The 23,497-nt window shown below is 37.6% G+C and overlaps 1 protein-coding gene across 5 annotated transcripts in view; it reads right to left on the bottom strand.

The window, feature by feature from the left end:
• The window catches only part of LOC117344610 (centrosomal protein of 104 kDa-like), a 50,183-nt gene that overhangs the window by 5,801 nt on the left and 20,885 nt on the right, over positions 1-23,497 (bottom strand). For 3 of the 5 annotated variants that reach the window (XM_033907422.1, XM_033907421.1, XM_033907423.1), the window contains 14 exons: positions 21,779-21,826; positions 17,914-18,049; positions 16,955-17,122; positions 15,480-15,541; positions 13,993-14,065; positions 13,438-13,503; positions 12,951-13,075; positions 12,375-12,618; positions 11,600-11,695; positions 10,317-10,364; positions 9,823-9,890; positions 9,192-9,300; positions 7,737-7,875; positions 6,179-6,325 (listed from right to left, as the gene is read on the bottom strand). In XM_033907422.1, coding sequence (XP_033763313.1) covers positions 6,179-6,325; positions 7,737-7,875; positions 9,192-9,300; positions 9,823-9,890; positions 10,317-10,364; positions 11,600-11,695; positions 12,375-12,618; positions 12,951-13,075; positions 13,438-13,503; positions 13,993-14,065; positions 15,480-15,541; positions 16,955-17,122; positions 17,914-18,049; positions 21,779-21,826 — 1,529 coding nt within the window. Of the gene's footprint in view, positions 1-6,178; positions 6,326-7,736; positions 7,876-9,191; positions 9,301-9,822; positions 9,891-10,316; positions 10,365-11,599; positions 11,696-12,374; positions 12,619-12,950; positions 13,076-13,437; positions 13,504-13,992; positions 14,066-15,479; positions 15,542-16,954; positions 17,123-17,913; positions 18,050-21,778; positions 21,827-22,532; positions 22,542-23,497 lie in introns of all 5 variants that reach the window. The other 2 variants (XM_033907424.1, XM_033907425.1) reach the window with 2 other exon arrangements.

The raw sequence follows: 23,497 nt of genomic DNA, 5'->3' as shown, positions 1-23,497 counted from the left end.
TGAGGGTGCGAGATCTCTATCAACCCTAAGGTGTGATTTCTTTGTCAACCCCTAGGGTGCAATTTCTCTATCAACTCTAAGGTGTAATTTCTTTGTCAACCCCTAGGGTGTGATATCTCTGTCAACCCCTAGGGTGTGATATCTCTGTCAACCCTGAGGGTGCGAGATCTCTGTCAACCCCTAGGGTGTGAGATCTCTGTCAACCCCTAGGGTGCGATATCTCTGTCAACCCCTAGGGTGCAAGATCTCTGTCAACCCCTATGGTGTGATATCTCTGTCAACCCCTAGGGTGTGATATCTCCGTCAACCCCTAGAGTGTGATTTCTCTGTCAACCCCTAGTGAATGATTTATCTGTCAACCCCTAGGGTGTAATTTCTCATCATTCCCTATGATATGATTTCTCTGTCCATCACAAGGGTGTGACTTCTCTGTCAACCCCTAGGGTGTGATATCACTGTCAACCCCTAGAGTGTGATTTCTCTATCAACCCCTAGGGTGTGATATCTCTGTCAACCCCTAGTGTATGATTTCTCTGTCCATCACAAGGGTGTGATTTCTCTGTCAACCCCAAGGGTGTGATATCTCTGTCAACCCCTAGGTTGTGATTTCTCTGTCAACCCCTAGGGTGTGATATCTCTGTCAACCCTTAGTGTATGATTTCTCTGTCACCTCCTAGGATGTGATTTCTCCATCACCCCTAGCATGTGTTTTTTTCTGTCATCCATAGGATGTGATTTCTGTCACCCATAGTGTGTAATTTCTCTGTCATCCCTAGGGTGCGATATCTCTTATCAACCTTGAGGGTGTGATTTCTCTATCAACTCCTAAAATGTAAACCCCTAGAGTGTAATTTCTCTGTCACACCCTAGAGTGTAATTTCTCTGTCACCCCCTAGAGTGTAATGTCTCTGTCATCCATAGAGTCTGATTTCTCTGTCGCCCCCATAGAGTCTGATTTCTCTGTCACCCCCTAGAGTCTGATTTCTCTGTCACCCCCATAGAGTCTGATTTCTCTGTCACCCCCAAGAGTTTAATGTCTCTGTCATCCATAGAGTCTGATTTCTCTGTCACCCCCATAGAGTCTGATTTCTCTGTCACCCCCTAGAGTCTGATTTCTCTGTCACCCCCATAGAGTCTGATTTCTCTGTCACCCCCAAGAGTTTAATGTCTCTGTCATCCATAGAGTCTCATTTCTCTGTCACCCCCATAGAGTCTGATATCTCTGTCACCCCCTAGAGTCTAATTTCTCTGTCACCCCCTAGAGTCTAATTTCTCTGTCACCCCCTAGAGTCTAATTTCTCTGTCGCCCCCTAGAGTCTAATTTCTCTGTCACCCCCTAGTCTAATTTCTCTGTCACCCCCTAGAGTGTAATTTCTCTGTCACCCCTAGGGTATGATTTCTCTGTCACCCCTAGAGTCTAATTTCTCTGTCACCCCCTAGAGTCTAATTTCTCCCCTAGGGTATGACAAATAGCATGTGGTAGCAACAATACAATGACATCACAACATTGTTTTGTGGTGTGGGCAACAGGGATCCCAGGCTCACTGTGTATATAGGTTGATCACTTGATAGCAGCTGCATAAAATTGTATACCGGTATGTCCAGGGGTGGGGAAGTATACGTACTGATAAGAAATATATTGAAATAAATCAATATTTAGAAAAAATAATAAATAGAAAACAGAAATATTTTATTTGCTTGGCATAGTCTGGTAGGTCTTGCAATTCCAATCATTTTGATATCGATATTGACATTCTTTATTTCATTAAAATCTATTGTACAATTTTTGAAAAAAATATCTGTCTTTTATTCATCTGAAGAAAATTCTAAGTCCGAAAAATATATGTCTAGTGGTACATAGTAAATATAGGAGACCTTTACATATATGTATATGTCACATATACTTTCACATATACATATATATGCCATATATGTCCTATATATTTTGGTGTATTCGGTAAGGGGCTTTACAATTTTATTTTTGAAAATATTTGAATAACTGGACCCTGCAAAAATGAAATCAGTACGTATGGAGAAAAAGCAATCGATCATTCCTTAGTTGAGGATGTGATGGAAAAATCTCCACCCCTTGGCAGTGCCTCAAATAAGACAACCAAACTATAACCCCTCAGGTTTGGAGATTTCTCTGTCACACCATCAAGGTAGGGGCAGCTTCTATTTACCCCCTGGTATTTATCTTTTGGGCTAATCTCTCTTTACAACTTTATATCATACAAGAAGACCAGAGGGCCTGTATCGCTTACCTGGATATTTCAGTGATTATAGCATACACAACTCTAACACTTTAATTCAAGTTATATTACAAATACTTTCCCAGTTGGGGATATGCCACTCAGTATCATGCATTGCATTCAACACTTTCCTTGAACAAGCATTTAGCTTTTTGGTTCCAAACATTTATCATTTGTACTTCAAAAATAATAGAAAGAAAGCAAAATAAACATTATACATGTAGTATGATGTGACTCTTGTTATATTCCACCTCAATATTTTCAGGGCTAAAGGAAATGTAATTCCCATATTTTAGCTTTGATTTGATTTATTTAAAACTAATTATCTCTCTCACTAACAGCCAGGGTCATTGTCCTTGATGTTTGAACCCCAATGACCTTGACTTTTGGACCTAAATGACCTTGACCTTTGACCTAGTAAATTTGATCCTTGGTCTGTTGAATTAAGACCAACTTCACTTCATGTCATAACAAAATATTCATCAGTGAAAAGATATAAAAGTTGATCTTGACCTTTGACCTTAATCATTGACCTTAGTTTTTTTTAACTGAACATCCTGCCCAAATTTCATGTAAATCTGTCAATAAATATTGAAGTGAACAGCTGTAGATGGACAGACATGGACGGACGATTCAATAAGGCCACTTGTGAGTGGGTATCATTTAAAAGGTAGGCCAATCAGAAACTTTTTATTATACATGTATACACTTGGGATTATTGGTGCAGGATGAAATAGACCCCTTGTATAAAATTAACTGGGTATGTACTGTAGCTTGGTATTATTATATTGTGTACTGAAGTGAAAGAATAAGTATTGTGGTTCAACTAAACAGCGGTATAGTGTTTCACCTCTATTGGCCAGCTACATGTGTTTATATTTACAAAGCAGCCGAGTATAGAACATCAACATAGAGTACATGTCATGCTGCAGATTATCAAAAATACACCAAACATGGTCAAAGCAATAAAGCGATTCTGTACACCATGCACCATTCTCTGTACATTATGGCCTAATTAAGGCTGCAGTAGATTACAAAACCTAGCTACAAGCTACAGCAAGATCTGTGACTGTAATACAAGAGTTTCACAAGCTGTGTTTGTAATAAAAGAGGCCTAGAGGGCCTGATTGCTCACCTGGATATCTCGATGATTATGGTGAAACACTCTCAATTTAGACAGTCGTATCAAATCAATACTTTTCCTAGTTTGAAATCTGCCACTCAGTACCACACATTGCAATGAACACTCTTATAACTAACAATTGTAGCTGTCTGCTTCCAAATAATATTCAAAGCAAATTAGCATCAATATACAAGTAGCACTTTATATTGTTTATCAATTTTTATTCTTTTTATAGGACCACCCCCTCTGCTTCTAGGAGTAAAGGCTAAACCAGGTTACCTAAAGATGCTGCAGACCAAATTCAATCATAATCCATTTTCCATACAGAAGGATTTAAAAATCAAATCAAAATGCATCAGGCCATTTAGAAGAAGTACTTTCATATAACAGGATCTATCTCTTAACATCTCTTTTGGACCCCATCCCTCCAACCACGGGAAGTAAAATCCACTGTTTATACAAAATGGTTTCCCTTCATCTACAGATGATTCAGACCAAACAATATCCTGTAATTGCAACAGAAGAAGGATTTTAAAGACCTTTTATACAAAATGCATTCCCCTTTGGAGACAATGTTTTATACAATATCAAGGTAGTCCCTTATACTGGTATTTTTCTGTATTTATCACATAACTGATGGTATTCGGACAATCTGCTGATGCATATAGCCTCCACTGAATGTCAATCTCAAGCTTTTTTTTTGTTTCATTATATTAAAGATTTAATATACCTGTACTAACAACTAATTCAATAACTAAAACATACCATTTGGCATCCGAGTATTCTTTATTGGTCATGAGCATGCATGTAATTCCATGAGAGGACACCATGTTGATCTCTTAATGTGGTTCTTCATTTCATACACAGTATCTGACTTACTCAGCACTGTAGCTTTTATCTAGCATTATTTTCAGTTTCTTTAATCAAATGTATTGTTCTGTATTTTACACAGAAATATAAAATAGTTGACATTTCCATACATTTTGGACCTCTCCCCTCAGGCCACTAGGGAACAAGACGCACTGTTTATACTAAACTGATTCCCTTTCACCTTTAAAGATGCTTCAGACGATGGATATTGCACCATGACCCTCCTTCTGGCCAGGTGAGTTAGCAAGCTACAACAGAATATGTATCTACACCACTGGCACTTCAGGCCAGGGCAGCTAATAAGCTACAGCAATTTGTGTCTATGCCATAACACCAGCCCTTCAGGCAAGGTGAGCTTACAAGCTATAGCAGAAGTTGAAGCTCACTCGCCCTTCAGGCCAGGTGAGCTAATAAGCTACTACAGTAGAAGTTGAAGCTCACTCGCCCTTCAGGCCAGGTGAGCTAATAAGCTACTGTTAACAGTAGAAGTTGAAGCTCACTCGCCCTTCAGGCCAGGTGAGCTAATAAGCTACTACAATAGAAGTTGAAGCTCACTCACCCTTCAGGCCAGGTGAGCTTACAAGCTATAGCAGAAGTTGAAGCTCACTCGCCCTTCAGGCCAGGTTAGCTAATAAGCTACAGTATAAGTTGAAGCTCACTCGCCCTTCAGGCCAGGTGAGCTAATAAGCTACTACAGTAGAAGTTGAAGCTCACTCGCCCTTCAGGCCAGGTGAGCTAACAAGCAACAGCAGAATTAGTGTCTAATGTATCAATATAAACTCAAATATTTATGATTGTGTGACTGGACAACAATTATAAGCATACTGCAGCCCAGGCTATCTCCAGTGACCACCTATAATAAACCACGAGGTATAACTGACACAATACCGAGTATTATTGACACTGTGTTGGTGGGTGTGATCATACCCCTACAACAGTCGCCCCCACGGCGTGCCCTGTAACAGTTCAATCAGAGCGTCCGTGTCTAATTTATCCTCTTGTCCTCCTGTTGCCCCGCCGACTGGACAAAATGAGATAACCTCTAATTCAACTCTCCATGTGGATTGTATACATCTAATACATTCATATACCAAACTTGGTCAGCTATTGTTAAGGCATAACAATGGCCTTGCCCTTAAGAGATTTTTTTTCCACTTTTAATGCAAGAACATGTCTTTTCTCATGGTTTCTGCAAATCTTCTGCAAAATCCTGATGGTCGGACACTTTTACTATACCCCCTTCCCAATCCTATAATGCAGATGCTGACTCCAAACTGAAAATTATTATTATATTAAAGCTATACCGAAAGAAGTTTGTTTTTAAATATAGTTACACTACACAATTTTACTACAGTATATTAGGTATCCTCCTAATGTTGTCACATTATCTAACAATCTAAACCATTGATGTATAAGACTGTTCATCTAAGTATATTTTCAATTCAGGTTATTTTGTTTATGATGCTGCTACAGCGAAAAATAGTATTATGTGATGTTATTTATGTTTAGAACTAATTTATATCTTGTAGTATGTCTCTATAATAGATATACATTTTAATTTATAGAATACAAGACTACAATAGTTATTACTGAATTAGTTACATGTTATAATTAGCATAGCCCAACTACTGAATAGGTAATGTTGAAATAAACATAACTTAACTACGGAATAGCATAGCTTAACTACTGAACTAGTTATAATAATATGTTATAATTAGCATAGCTTAACTACTGAATTAGTTGTATGTTATAACTATCATAGCTTAACTACTGAATTACAGTTATATGTTATAATAAGCATTGCCTCCAAGACAGCCTGTTTGTTTATTAGTCTGACATATACAGCTATAATCCCTATCTTACAATCAATTTTTACCACCCGACATTTCTGCCAGTGTAAATACCGTGTCACTACATGTACCAGTAAACCTACCCTGGGCTGGCTGTTTGTTGAGTGCCAGTAGACGGCGAGGGTTTTGTTTACATCCATCTTTGCCCATCAAATGTTTCTTCCATCCGTCCTCGCCAGCGTAGATATTCTGGTGACAAAGAGGACAGTGATTCTTGTCTGGTTCAGAAGCTACAACAAAACATAACAGACATTGTAAATACAAGTATAGGGGACTTTATTTCACTTTCCCTGCAGCCATGATTTACAGGACAGATGTCTTTAATGATTCATAAGTAATTTTGTGTAGTTTATAATTTCAAGGAACTTTTTTTAGTTAGAGGTAATTAAAGGGAACAGGTATTCATATACCCCCGGTACATGTATGTATGTCATTCATGTGTGAACTACCATCTCAGCATTTCAACAACAAGTCAATTTCTTGCCTCATAGACAATAGGAAAAGGAGTATGACTGGTCAGCAGTCTCTAAACTTTGACACACTGTACTACATAACACACTGTACTACAGAACACACTTTACTACAGAACACACTGTACTACATAACACACTGTACTACATAACACACTGTACTACAGAACACACTGTACTACAGAACACACTGTATTACAGAACACACTGTATTACAGAACACATTGTACTATAGAACGCACCGTACTACAGAACACTGTACTACAGAACACATTGTACTACAGAACACACTGTATTACAGAACACACTGTACTATAGAATGCACCGTACTACAGAACACACCGTTCTACAGAACACACTGTACTACAGAACACACTGTTCTACAGAACACACTGTTCTACAGAACACACCGTACTACAGAACACACTGTACACACTGTATTACAGAACACACTGTACTACAGAACACATTGTACTACAGAACACACCGTACTACAGAACACACTGTACTACAGAGAGAGCTGTCTGATACGCTGTACTACAGAGAGAGCTGTCTGATTCACTGTACTACAGAGAGAGCTGTCTGATACACTGTACTACACAGACAGCTGTCTGATACACTGTACTACAGAGAGAGCTGTCTGATACACTGTACTACAGAGAGAGCTGTCTGATACACTGTACTACAGAGAGAGCTGTCTGATACACTGTATTACACAGAGAGAGCTGTCTGATACACTGTACTACGGAGAGAGCTGTCTGATACAATGCACTACAGAGAGAGCTGTCTGATACACTGTACTACAGAGAGAGCTGTCTGATACACTGTACTACAGAGAGAGCTGTCTGATACGCTGTACTACAGAGAGAGCTATCTGATACGCTGTACTACAGAGAGAGCTGTCTGATACACTGTACTACGGAGAGAGCTGTCTGATACACTGTACTACAGAGAGCTGTCTGATACACTGTACTACAGAGAGAGCTGTCTGATACACTGTACTACAGAGAGAGCTGTCCGATACACTGTACTACAGAGAGAGCTGTCTGATACACTGTACTACGGAGAGAGCTGTCTGATACAATGTGCTACAGAGAGAGCTGTCTCTATAACAAAACCTTGTCAGATACATTGTGAAATAGAGAAAGCTGTCAATCTCTACAGCTTGTACCTTTACAACTTTTGTCTGCTATATGCTGGGCATATTCTGACTTTGGAATGGCCTCTGTACACTGAGGACACCTTGCGTAGTTTCCCTTCGCCTCACATTCTGTCAGCAAGTGATCAGTATAGCTGGCAATCTCTACCACCTACAAACCACAACAACATTTAACATATATTACAGAAGGTAGTAAATGTCATAAATTATTTAAGTATTGAAAAAATATATTTGTTTAAGCAAATAATGAAAACAAATTGATACAAAATTTTGAAAATATTTGTTCCCAAAGGTCAAATTGTTAAGTAGGAACAAGGACAAGATTGGCATTAAAGGTTATTTTGCTAATTCAACTTATCTAAGTAAAATTCTTTTTAAATGTATATGTGAAGACAGCCATGATGGATGTAAAGTGTATTTAACTTAGGAGAAGGCTAACTAAGCTGTTAGAACTTGTGCCTAATCCTTTTTGTCATTTTCAAGGCAACAAAATACAGTGTAACTTCGTTAACTCGAACTCGACGGGACCACAGGAAAACTATCCGAGTTATCCGAGTGTTCGAATTAAGCGAGTTCTCATTTTAGGTGCAAAGTTTGGTCAATATTTGTCAACATTATTCAGATTCTTATATAATCATTATAACTCCGCTCTGTCGCTCATCAGTTATGTGTAAAGACTGGTTAATACATGTAAATGTATATGTAATATTTCGTTCTGTCATTTGTAGTTTGGTGTAGTTTTGCCGATATACAGTCTCGATAAAGTTTCTCTCGCTTAGTCACTTCAATAACGATCTGATGTACATGTCATGTTTGCAAAAGGAATAACGATAAAATGGAATTCAACCGAATAAAAATTTATTAATGATAATATTAAATAACTGTTTAAATTTAACACAGATTATATGTAAAACGTAACAGAACCATTAGCTTATATTGGACATATAAAATACTGTTTGATAGTTCTACTTACGTTTTACCGACAACCACGCCATTTCCATGTGTATTAGCACAGAAAGTTGGGCTGTGCATGTTCGTATAAAATGTTACTGTTACCGAGTTGGCATTTACCACCCATTGTTGTTGGACACAAAAATGATACTTCGAGTTATTCGATCATTTCAAGTAGGATTTTTATTGTTGGGACCAAATTTTCACTTCGTTTTATCTGAGTTTTTTTTCGAGTTTTCCGAATTCGAGTTTCAGAGTTTTTTTTACTAGGATAAAAAGAGAATTTGGCCGAGACTGACGAAGTACTTCAAGTTACGTGGGGTATTCAAGTTTTCCGAGTTCGAGTTAACGAAGTTCCACTGTATGTTTAAACCAAAGATAGACATCCAGTACTGTAATAAGTATCGTTACAAGCTGCAAAAATTTGGAGGTAAATTGTTCTTTTCTTTCTCCAAATGTCAACAGATGGTAAGTAGAAATGATAAGAGACGGACAGCCAGTAATTAGTAACATCACCTGTTTACAGTTTGTACAGCGTTTCAGCATAGGGCAGTGTTTCCAGTAGTGGAGATCCAGTCCGTCCTCAGTAAAGCTGGGGTTTTGTTCCTCACAGAATATACAGATACTGCAAGTATACACCCACAATGATAAGACTGTTCTAGTTACACAAAGAAGATATTTAATTAGATAACATGGAATTTCCCTCACACAAGAAATATATCATAAATGGTGTGTAATTTGTGTATAATCATATTAAAATCCTTCAAATCACATTAAGCAGGCTTTCACCTGTCAGGTAAATATTTTGTATTCTGTGTCCTTTACTGTTCTGAACTCTCCATATAATGGAGACAATATATCACTTATACATGTAACATTGATTTTTGTCCCAGAGATGTTTCATGTAAAATTTGGTTAAATTCCTCCATCCATACAGAAGGAGTAGTATTGCAAAGATTAATCCGTACTTTCATGTTAGCTATCAACAGTTACTGAAATTTTTAATAACATCAAAATTTGTCACAATGCCTTAAATGATTCAGAACAAAAATATTGATGATGACTAAAGCTTACACTATTTACAAACAGGAAAAATAAAAGTCAGCCATTATGAAATCAGAAGATGAACAGAAGGAGGTCAACTTACTGGTCCATGTTGTACACAGAAGCGTCGTCATCATCCTTCGGTTTGGGTTTTGACTTGTTCAATACTTTCTGGAATTAATTAAAAGTAACAAATAAAATTTGTTTCTTTTGATGCAGCTATAACTGGTTAGCATTAATAGTTACGAAATTAAAATTGTATATATACAATTGATATTACTGAGAGCCAATGTCATATAAGAATCCTCAGTCTCGGGTAGAGCTATATTCTACCATAGGTGGCCTGTATCTTTCACTGGAAATATAATTCTTTCCCATTTTGATGTGTCTGGTGAGTTAACAGAATATTTAAAATCATCGAATCAACAGCACATAAGGCTAAAGATAATGATATCATCACATCAATTTAACTTCTGATTTAGTGTGTGTATAAGCTGTTTCATCAAGGGCAGAGAGAAACATTTTACAATTATATCAAAATGGCGCCAATTGAGGATAGGAGATATATATCAATTATCTCAGCACTTCCAAACCTACCTTTGATGGTTTCTTGGATTCTGTTTTCAACACATTCTCATCCACAGGCTGTAACATAGGAAATAAAACATTTTAATCACTATGTATCAAAAGTTATCACCTGCAACAGGTTGATATACATGTAAGTTGAAAACTGACAAATATATAACTTAAATGACTGGGACTATTATAGTCACAATACGCTGTGTGTATGATACCGACCTGTTGTGTGTATGATACTGACCTGTTGTGTGTATGATACCGACCTGTTGTGTGTATGATACCGACCTGTTGTGTATGATACCGACCTGTTGTGTATATAATACCGACCTGTTGTGTGTATGATACCGACCTGTTGTGTATTATACCGACCTGTTGTGTATATAATACCGACCTGTTGTGTATATAATACCGACCTGTTGTGTATATAATACCAACCTGTTGTGTGTATGATACCGACCTGTTGTGTGTATGATACCGACCTGTTGTGTATATAATACCGACCTGTTGTGTGTATGATACCGACCTGTTGTGTGTATGATACTGACCTGTTGTGTATATAATACCGACCTGTTGTGTGTATGATACCGACCTGTTGTGTATATGATACCGACCTGTTGTGTATATAATACCGACCTGTTGTGTGTATGATACCGACCTGTTGTGTATGATACTGACCTGTTGTGTGTATGATACCGACCTGTTGTGTGTATGATACCGACCTGTTGTGTATATGATACTGACCTGTTGTGTGTATGATACTGACCTTTTGTGTGTATGATACTGACCTGTTGTGTGTATGATACTGACCTGTTGTGTGTATGATACTGACCTGTTGTGTATGATACCGACCTGTTGTGTATTATACCGACCTGTTGTGTGTATGATACTGACCTTTTGTGTGTATGATGCCGACCTGTTGTGTATGATACTGACCTGTTGTGTGTATGATACTGACCTGTTGTGTGTATGATACCGACCTGTTGTGTGTATGATACCGACCTGTTGTGTGTATGATACCGACCTGTTGTGTGTATAATACCGACCTGTTGTGTGTATAATACCGACCTGTTGTGTGTATGATACCGACCTGTTGTGTGTATGATACCGACCTGTTGTGTGTATGATGCTGACCTGTTGTGTGTATGATACTGACCTGTTGTATGTATGATACTGACCTGTTGTGTATGATACCGACCTGTTGTGTATGATACCAACCTGTTGTGTGTATAATACTGACCAATTGTGTGTATAATACCGACCTGTTGTGTGTATGATACCGACCTGTTGTGTATTATACCGACCTGTTTGCCTGCGGCCATACTGCGCAATTGTTGTAGCTGGTTCTGGAGAGCTTCTATCTCCTCTTGTTTCCTTGACTCCTCCTCTACCTTCTGTCTCTGAAATTTGGTCACAACAGCCTCAGTAATAAATATGCCATAGTGGCTAACATTAGTAATAGTAAGTAGGTCATAGTGGCTGCCAATAGTAATAGTAAGTAGGTCATAGTTGTTTCCATTAGTAAGTAAGTTGCAGTGGCCTACATTAGTAAGTAGGTCAGTAACCTCAATTAGTATTTAGGTCGTAGTGGCCTCATTAACAAGTAGCTTGCAGTGGCCTCCATTAGTATGTAGGTCGTAGTAGCCACCATTAATAAGTATGTCGCAATGGCCTCCATTAGTACGTAGGTCATATTGGTATTAATGTAACATGTCTTAGTTTTGTTGTTGCCCATGCTTACCTTGTATTATGTGACCAAGATACAGGGTAAAATATTAAGTTAATTTGTCTCTTCTTTGCATGAAAATAAAATAGCCACTTGTATCCATGTTGATTTGTGGATATAATCTTTGTCCATATCGAATACATTGCAGTATGATATCGTAATATAGGATTAATGGCCTTCAAAATATTATTTTTGAATACAGGATATGTCCAGGTTTAAATACTGATAGTATATGACATAAAGGAATTTGAACTTTAACCTTTAACATTTTCCTACACATAACTTTTGAGATTTGGAAGTCCTTTTGTGAAGTTTGAGTGTAAAGGCACTTCCTTGTAGAATGTATTAAATACCTTCATGTCAGACTTGCTAGGTTTGCCATCAACTTTGTCAAAATATTCAAACAACTGTCGATACATTGTGTTTTTACGTGTCCTCTCATCATCTTGGGGTAAGTGATCTTTGATTGTCTGACGCTCTCCTGGATTTTCTTTGTACAGCGTCCTGATAATCCGCTCGGATACGTCCCTCACCTCTCCCGAGGTGTGACCCAATGCTACTACACAGAAGTTCATAATGTTGTCTATTGTCAACCCCCTGTAACAACAAACATAGTTATCAAATGGTTGTCTTGTCTACATCTGATGCAACTCAACTAATAACGTGTGGCTTCTGGTTAAAGACAACTACCAAGTACTAGTATTCCCTGACTAAATGAAGTTTTATTGTTTATAAATATGTGTTTTCCTTGACTATGTATCTGTTGCACTTGACAACTGAGTTTGTTGTTCTTGACAACACATGTGTTGCCCTTGACAAAGTGTGTTGCCCTTGACTATATACATGTTGTCCTTTACCCTTTGCTACTCTTAACAAAGTGTGTTGTCCTTGGTTAAGTATATGTATAAAATATGCCATTGGTTACGTACGTGTTGCCCTTGACTCCGAGACTCTTGTACAACATCTCTATGATCTCCACACGTGACTGGGCCGGCCGGGGAGCTAATGTCATCTTAATTGGCTTGAGACATTCATGTGGTACAACATTGGTTGGCTGTCAGACAGATTACAAAGGTATGTACAAAATTCATTATTATATAAGTTTTTTAATCTAAAAGTAAGTGAAAGTTTAAACCAATTTTTGGGTAACTTTTTCAATCACGATGGGAACATTCAGTAATGCAGATTTTAAATGCGTTCCATCAACATAAACCTAGGCTTCGTTTAATGTTTTAATTTGAATTATTAGACAGTGATCCAGTCGATGTTTCTCTTGTATAGTTACTGACAAAAATCACAAAATCTTTTGTTTATTGATGACAAGATGACAATTACATTGTGACCTACAAACTAGCCTGTATAAGAAAAACAGACCAATCATAGCTTTAAGGCTCTAACATAATAAATTGTACTCACTCGCACTTCAGGAAAATTTGCCATGTCTTTGAGGAAATTCTTGGCATCATCTCGGTTCCTTGCAGCCTAAAAGAAATAAAACAAAAACACTAATAAAGACATAAAATTTTCTTTCACCATTCTCAAATTCTAAAAAAATATATTTAATGTGTTCTTTTATATTTAGTTCAAGATCTATAATATATATTTATTTTTCCTCAAATAAGCCCCCTCTTCAAATGTAAAAGTTTAGTACTGTATTTATCCTAAATTAACCACTCTCTCCTAGTGTCAAAGTTTAGTACCAAATTTAAAAAGTTTAGTACCATATCTATCCTCAAATAAGACCCCTCCCCAAGTGTAAAAGTTTAGTACCATATCTATCCTCAAATAAGACCCCTCCCATACATGTGTATAAGTTTTTAATTAGAGTTTGAAAGTTAGAGAAGAACTTATTTCTGAAGCACTGCTTGATGATTCAGTCAAAATTAAGAAGGGAACTTAATTATGGACATGGGCTTATCTGTGTACATGGGCTTATCTGTGTACATGAGCTTATTTTTTTGGTGTTTGTACCGTATCAGCCGACTTGTTGAATAGCTCAGGCATGACCAACTCCACGGTGTGGACAATATCAGACTTGCCTAACCTGTAAAAGACAATTAACATTACTTCATACTTATAAAATAACAATTCCCTGTCAAGCTATTGGTAGTTTAGGGATTTCTTAAGTTGCTGATATATGTAGAGTATACAACACTTTGCTCTTTATTCTACACAGGAATATTTGTCTGTTACATATCTTTTAAATAATTTAAAGTGAAGACGAATGGTCTTGTACATCTGCACCAATTAAGTATTTACAAGATTATAGTGTAGCCGAAAAGATGTTGATTACACTCTCGTACACTTCACACCCCAGTGTGTATGAGATAATAGTGTAGTAGAAAAGACCTGTCGATTTGATTACACTCTCGCACACTTCACACCCTAGTGTGTATGATAATAGTGTAGTAGAAAGGCCTGTCAATTTGATATTACACTCTCGCACACTTCACACCCCAGTGTGTATGATAATAGTGTAGTAGAAAAGACCTGTCGATTTGATCACACTCTCGTACACTTCACACCCCAGTGTGTATGAGATAATAGTGTAGTAGAAAAGACCTTTCGCTTTGATTACACTCTCGCACACTTCACACCCCAGTGTGTATGAGATAATATTGTAGTAGAAAAGACCTGTCCATTTGATTACACTCTCGCACACTTCACACCCCAGTGTGTATGAGATAATATTGTAGTAGAAAAGACCTGTCGATTTGATTACACTCTCGCACACTTCACACCCCAGTGTGTATGAGATAATATTGTAGTAGAAAAGACCTGTCCATTTGATTACACTCTCGCACACTTCACACCCCAGTGTATATGATAATAGTGTAGTAGAAAAGACCTGTCGCTTTGATTACACTCTCGCACACTTCACACCCCAGTGTGTATGATAATAGTGTAGTAGAAAAGACCTGTCGCTTTGATTACACTCTCGTACACTTCACACCCCAGTGTGTATGAGATAATAGTGTAGTAGAAAAGACCTGTCCATTTGATTACACTCTCGCACACTTCACACCCCAGTGTGTATGAGATAATATTGTAGTAGAAAAGACCTGTCGATTTGATTACACTCTCGCACACTTCACACCCCAGTGTGTATGATAATAGTGTAGTAGAAAAGACCTGTCGATTTGATTACACTCTCGCACACTTCACACCCCAGTGTGTATGATAATAGTGTAGTAGAAAAGACCTGTCGATTTGATTACATTCTCGTACACTTCACATCCTAGAGTACATACTATTATAGTGCAGTAAAAAAGACTAGTTGATTTAATTACACTTCCCTGGTAATTTGATGAAGGTGATGGAGAAGTCACTATAGCGTCCCACACAATATCCCATTCTGGTTGCACTATACGAAAATCTATGCATTTATTTTACTTGTAACAAAAATTTCAGTTACTTTAACAGTCTACTATTGATACAACAGTGTTAGGGTGTTTTACCTGTGTTTAGAGCAGTATTCTGTGAGGAGCATTTTTAGGAGATGAAGTCCTGCTTTAAATACCTGTAATACACAAATACATCAATTATCAAATATGTCACACATTTGTAAGTTTATTAGGTAATAGTCCAGAATAATAAATCCTTATCCTCACATCAGACCTCCAAATACAACACACATTCACCATTATTTAGTGATTAAAACCTACTGTATTTCTTACTACATCACTCTTGGCCAAAGACAATGACCAAAACTTTTACAATTTAGAGCAAGTTAAACATTGTTGATTGGAGGTGAAAACAAAATTTGAAGTCAAATAAATCATTTTTAAGGAGTTTTCTACAATTCTAAAAATTTGCAAAAATTTCATGTCTTTCATCCAAAAACTGAAAATAAAAGTACAGTATTCCAAATTGACATCTTTGACCTGACTTGACAAATTTGGTTACTATTAATAGCACTTAGATTAGCTCTCTGAAAAAGGGACCTAAATGCAACTTCTGAATGATGACACCAAACAAAGCCAACAATGATGCTGATGGAAAAGTAATACGCTTAAGTCTCGCTTCCCTCATTTGTTTGTAGAAAAAATAGGCCTAATGGGCCTGTATTACTTACCTGATTCTACAGTAACTTTGAAGTTGATCCAGGTCATTTCTGAAGATACTAAGCTGATGAACACTTTATTCAAATATCAGAGAAGGCTAGGTTTATTCAAGTCAATAAATTTTCTAGAGCTTCATCCAGCATACTATTGGCCTAATATCGAGTCTCTGAGACTCTTGGCTACCGAGAAATCATTGTTTAAAGGTTTTACCTCATTTGACCCCTGTGACCTTGAAAGTAGGTCAAAGGTCATTCATTTGAACAAACTTGGCAGCCTTTCAGCTCAGCATACTACAGGCCTAATATCAACTCCCTGGGCCTCTTGATTATTGAGAAGTTGTTTAAAGATTTAAGACCATGTGACCTTGAATGTAGGTCAATGTCATTCATTTGAACAGATATGATATCCCTTTATCCAAGCATGATACTGGTTTTTGAGAAGCTGTTTAAAGACTTAAGCCTATTTGACCACTGTGACCTTCAATATAGGTCAAGTCATTATTTGAAAAAAAATTTGCTAGCCCTTTACCAAAGCATGCTTAACAGATCAAATATCAAGTCCCTGGGCCTCTTGGTTATTGAGAAGAAGTCGTTATAAAGATTTCAGCATATTTGACCCCTGTGATTTTTTAACTTAAGTCAAGGTCATTCATTAGAACAAACTTTATAGCCCTTCACCCTAGTATGCCACAGGACTAATATCAGGTCTCTATGCCTCATTATTATAGAGAAGAAGTTGTTTAAATGAAAAGTTGATGCCAGACAGCTTGATAGACAGATGATGGACGCAGCACCATGGCTTAATATCACTTGCCCTTCAGGCAGGTGAGCTAAAACATTAAACATGGAGTCACTGTTAAATACACTTACAGCATAAACTTTGTCTCTAATGGCACGTTTACAGAGATACACGGCTCCCTTCAATGCTGATTTCACCTCCTCCTTTGGCACAGATGTTGACATCTCCGACATCTGTTTATAAACTGCTAGCAATGCATCCTCACGGTATGACCAGGTTTTACTGTACGCTTTGGAAACCTTAATAAATCCAAGAATAGTTGAACTTTTAGCCTCTGTCTTACAAATTTTCCCCGCCATTCACAAACTTAAATATCTGACATGTAATTGTATAACAAGAGATCCCAGAAAGATCTCAGGCACCCACCATTGAATGATGTTTAATGGTTCTATAATATAAGATCTACCTTTTCTCTACTGTAATGTGATTAATTACAAAGAGGAAACAACATATCAAATGTAAGAGAGATCTAAGATGAAGATCTTTCTATAAATTACAAATAACAATACTAAACTTCATCTAGTATTGTCAATCATTTTTATTTTATGGATAAGACTTACAATCAAATGGGCATGACACTAGGGAAGAATAGGAACCTACACATAAAGATAGAGAAAATCCTTCCAGTGCTTTTCAAGATATAGCAATAACAAACGTGAACGGGCAAAATCAAAGATGGCCACCAGGCGGCCATTTTGTTTTGTGGATCAGACAAAAAGTTTGAGAAAAATCTTGCCTATACTTCTCCAGAAATAGCAATAACAAGGACTGTATACAAACTGCCAGACCACAGACGAAGAATAATTTGATTAGTCCACCATCAGATGATGGTTGATTTGATGAAAAAAGTTGATATATTACGTGGACTTCTTTTTCTAAACTCAAGTCAGGCAAGTCACTGGTCTAATATCATTACCCTTGGCTTCTTTTTACTTTATGTTGTTTGAGCATTCTAAAAATTATATGTACGATGCATGATGATGGAAAGCTATATCTCTGTAATACCCATTAATCAAGAGAGACATCTTACCAGTGGCTCTCCAAACACGTCCACTGCTGCAGAAGCCTCACGTAAATCTTTCTCCGACATTGGCTCTGGTTCCCCAGTGATACCCCCACCCCCGGTCTCTACCACTTGTTCTTCTTCCTCTGTCACAGGGGGAGGTCTGTAGTGACAAAACAATGACATCACACAACATACGAGTATGACATCCTATATGGATGTGTGCACAGGGGGAGGTCTGTAGTGACAAAACAATGATATCACACAACATACGAGTATGACATCCTATATGGATGTGTGCACAGGGGGAGGTCTGTAGTGACAAAACAATGATATCACACAACATACGAGTATGACATCCTATATGGATGTGTGCACAGGGGGAGGTCTGTAGTGACAAAACAATGATATCACACAACATACGAGTATGACATCCTATATGGATGTGTGCACAGGGGGAGGTCTGTAGTGACAAAACAATGATATCACACAACATACGAGTATGACATCCTATATGGATGTGTACACGGAGGGAGGTCTGTAGTGACAAACAATGACATCACACAACATACAAGTTAGCCCGAGTTTTCTCTGGCCCTGTCACCATGTCTGGTGTAGGGCCAGAGCGCACTACTATATGAAAACGTGGAATTATCCGACACCGTTTGGTGTCGCTAAGAATTTGATGCAAAAACAATAAAATCGGGTGTGACATAACACCTACCTTACATATATGGATAAATGAGATATTTATGTACCCCAAAACACCCATTTAGTCTCATCTAGGTGTTTTATTTCGTCCGTACAGGCCCTCGCTTTACGCTAGTCAAAATTTCATACTTGACTCGACGCCATATTGCTAACTATGTAGGTCGCGGTCCGCCTAATTACCCTAATCTGTGCGCGATGGAGCGAAAAGAAAAAAAAATACTACATTTACTTTTATATATTTTACCGCTTATAATTTATAAATAATGATTTTTTTAATGGAATATAACATCTTTTGGGAAATAATCAACTTAGTTTTCATAATTTAAACTTTGTAAGAAGAAAAAACACAATAAATGATATGTGGTCTTTTCGGTCCATTGCGTTCCGATTTGGGTGGTTAGTAGTACTGTCACTTACAAAATGGCGGGTCAACAGTATGAAATTTTGACTAGCGTAAAGCGAGGGCCTGTACGGACGAAATAAAACACCTAGATGAGACTAAATGGGTGTTTTGGGGTACATAAATATCTCATTTATCCATATATGTAAGGTAGGTGTTATGTCACACCCGATTTTATTGTTTTTGCATCAAATTCTTAGCGACACCAAACGGTGTCGGATAATTCCACGTTTTCATATAGTAGTGCGCTCTGGCCCTACACCAGACATGGTGACAGGGCCAGAGGAAACTCGGGCTACATACAAGTATGACATCCTATATGGACGTGTACACAGGGGAGTTCTACACGGGGGGGAGGCCTACACGGGGAGGGGGGTTCTACATAGGGGGGGAGGCCTACACGGGGGGGAGGTCTACATAGGGGGGAGGTCTACACGGGGGGAGGTCTACATGGGGGAGGTCTACACAGGGGAAGGTCTACATGTGGGGGAGGTCTACATATGGGGGAGGTCTACACGGGGAGGGGGTGGGGTCTACACAGGGGAGGGGGGGTTCTACATAGGGGGGGGGGAGGCCTACATGGGGGGGGAGGTCTACATAGGGGGGAGGTCTACACGGGGGAGGTCTACATGGGGAGGTCTACACGGGAGGAGGTCTATACAGGGGGAGGTCTACACAGGGGGAGGTCTACATGGGGGAGGTCTACACAGGGGAAGGTCTACATGGGGGGGAGGTCTACATATGGGGGAGGTCTACACGGGGGAAGGTCTACATGTGGGGGAGGTCTACACAGGGGAAGGTCTACATGTGGGGGAGGTCTACACGGGGGAAGGTCTACACGGGGGGAGGTCTTCATGTGGGGGAAGTCTACATGTGGAGGAGGTCTACACGGGGGGAGGTCTACAGGGGGGAAGGTCTACATATGGGGGAGGTCTACAAAGAGGGGGGGGGGGGGGAGGGAGGTCTACACGGGGGGAGGCCTGTAGTAGCAAAACAGTGACATCACACAACATATTATTAGTATAACAATGACATCACATAACATATTATTAGTATAACAATCATTTATCTTACTTTTGAAATGGTCACTTGATAACATAAACATAATACAAATTTATATACCATTTTAAGAATTAACAGCAGCTTTGAAGAATGCATGCATATGATACAATTTAATGTATATCACATTATAATATGGGTATGTAATGTAACAGGAAAGTTATATCAATTTGATTTATTTCACAGGCATACTCCATTTTTCTGAAAAATTAACTAATTTGTTATCATTTCATACAAGAAATACTTGAAAAATAACAAATTGCAATGAAAACAATGAGAAAATACAGAGAATGTACTAATTAAACTGACACTATTACAGCCACAGGCTTATAGTTCTTCATATTCACTCTAATTACTAATTCACTACAAAACAATTAATAGTATTAGAGAAAACAATTCAATACTAATAAGATACAGTATTAGTTTTTATTTATTTATTACACATATTCACTGACAGTGATGTTAAAGTTTCTGATTTCTCCATTTCACCAAGATTTTATAAAGATATCAACCAACATAACCAGAGGAGATGAAATTATTACTGTTTTCCAACTTTCATAATCAACTAGCTAAAATAACGACATTTAGGACAACATTACTACAATAAATCTATCAAATCAATTTAAAAAAGAAAGTAAAATGGAAATGAAACAATGTTCTGTGTTCAGCTGACACTTCAGAGTTACTGTATAGCTGGTAATATTTATCAGGGATTTTAAATGGCATAGAAATACAAATTTTGGTGAATATTTGTACAAGAAATTTTATTCTATGTAAATGTATTTTGTATACCTGTACATAGTAAATACGAATATGTAATGATCAGCTTATCAGTTTACTGCCGAATTTTCATAATTTGATCTCCTGTAAAATTTACCCGAACTAGTTCCAAATAAGACAACCACATAATATTAGCCCAGCAGTATTAAACAACCATACAGTAAAATATAAAACTTAAGAGGAGTAAAATATGTCAGGAAAGTCAAGGATATTCATCAGTTATAACACATAATTCTTCATTTTTGCATGGGTAGTCCTAGTTTTTATATCTGATAATATCATGGTCATTCCTTTTATATATATTAATATCATAGTGATTCTTATAATCTTACAATGATATCATTCTTACTGGTTTTTATATCTGATAATATAATGGTAATTCCTTTTATATCTGATAATATCATGGTTATTCCTTTTATATCTGATAATATCATGGTATATTCCTTTTATATCTAATAATATTATCATGGTGATTCTAATCTTACAATGATATCATTCTTACTATTTACATCTGATAATATTTGCATGGTAAACAGTAACATTTTACATGATGGAAGCTGAATGCTACCTGTATATCCATCCAATAGCCTCATATTTGTACAACTAAATAGCAGGTTATATCTAATCAGTAAAAACATTGAACATATGATGAAAATATAACATATCATCCCCCAATACAAAAAGTTTTCGATTTCCTCAGAAGTTTTTAGGAAGAATATATTTCATAAGTGTAATCAGTTGAATTCACAAGATTCCAACAATCCTTACAGGTAGGAAATAACATGAGAAACTAAAATAAAGAGTTGTTTCTACAACTGAAAACCAGTCTACACGGGGAGAAACTACAGAACTAGTTCACACACCAGCCATAGAGGAGTCTCAAGAGGTATAATGAATTTTGAACTATGACCTTTGACACCTTGATGCTACAAATGTACCTACATGAAATGTTTGGCAATCTGGGTGGGCTTCACATAGCGCTTCGTGTAGCTTGTCAATACATGAATACACAATACATACAGATAGTTAAGATTTGGGAAATTGTTAGAAATATGTATCACAAACTTAGAGTTATTTTGATTTTTAATCTAGATATTAAAGGGAGACAATTCTACACACCAAACCCACTACAACATTTAAAAATTGTTTGAACAAAAACTCCTATGTTCCTTATCAGGCAACACATGTTGTTTTCACTCTGTTCAGATAAGAAAATGTGATTTTGCTTTAATCTATAGAAATACAGAAAATGGGTGCTGGGTAGTATAATCAGATTTCTGATTTAACATTTCTTTAAACAATATGTCGTCACCAATATCAGTACCAAACAATGTACATAGGTATGAAGAATGACAAAATGAAAGATGGAATTTACTTCCAAAATTAATATGAAAAATAAGAGTTTTTTTTGGTTATGCAGACGTTTTGATTGTGAATATAATGTGACTAGATAAGATCTCGGTTCAAATACAACAAATATGTAGCTTTAAAATCAGAAGTTTTTAAATTGAAAATTCATTCCATATTACAAATAGGTAGTAATCACATAGAATAATAATCAAATGCTGCAAATAAATAATGGTTAAATTGATCAGTTCCACCAAAACAATCCAGATACATTTATCTGTAAACCAAGTGGTAAGTGGGATTAAATGTTAGAAACTACACACTACACAAGTATGGTGACTGTACATACCTAGCCTCACTACAACAATAACACATGAGATTATACAGTGACTACGTGATATATAAATAGCTTGATGACTTCCTAAACAATCAACATAGCCTATTGTTACTGCTGCAAAGGGTTTATTGGCAAAACTATTATTTCTTGAATCAAATAAATGTTTGTTAATATTTAGAAATATGATTTTATGTCAGAAAGACTGCAAAGATGCTCATTTTTAAAACAAGTGGATATTAAGTCAAATGAATCAAATAATTTTTTGAATACAGAGATACAGCGTAGTTCCCCAACTGTACCAGGGAATAGTTCCCAGACTGTACCAGGGAATAGTTGCCAAACTGTACCGGGGAATAGTTCCCAGACTGTACCAGGGAATAGTTGCCAGACTATACCAGGGAATAGTTGCCAGACTGTACCAGGGAATAGTTGCCAGACTGTACCAGGAATAGTTGCCAGACTGTACCAGGAATAGTTGCCAGACTGTACTGAGGAATAGTTGCCAGACTACCAGGAATAGTTGCCAGACTGTACCAGGAATAGTTGCCAGACTGTACCAGGAATAGTTGCCAGACTGTACCGGGGAATAGTTGCCAGACTGTACCGGGGAATAGTTGCCAGACTGTACCAGGGTCTAGTTGCCAGACTGTACCAGGGTCTAGTTGCCAGACTGTACCAGGGAATAGTTGCCAGACTGTACCAGGGAATAGTTGCCAGACTGTACCAGGGAATAGTTGCCAGACTGTACCAGGGAATAGTTGCCAGACTGTACAAGGGAATAGTTCCCAGACTGTACCGGGGAATAGTTCCCAGACTGTACCGGGGAATAGTTCCCCAACTGTACCAGGAAATAGTTCCCCAACTGTACCAGGGAATAGTTCCCAGACTGTACCGGGGAATAGTTCCCAGACTTTACCAGGGAATAGTTCCCCAACTGTACCAGGAAATAGTTCCCCAACTGTACCAGGGAATAGTTC

Source organism: Pecten maximus, chromosome 16 (assembly GCF_902652985.1).
Source record: "Pecten maximus chromosome 16, xPecMax1.1, whole genome shotgun sequence".
NCBI classification, from domain to species: Eukaryota; Metazoa; Mollusca; class Bivalvia; order Pectinida; family Pectinidae; genus Pecten; species Pecten maximus.
This window is presented reverse-complemented; position numbering and strand designations above follow the sequence as displayed.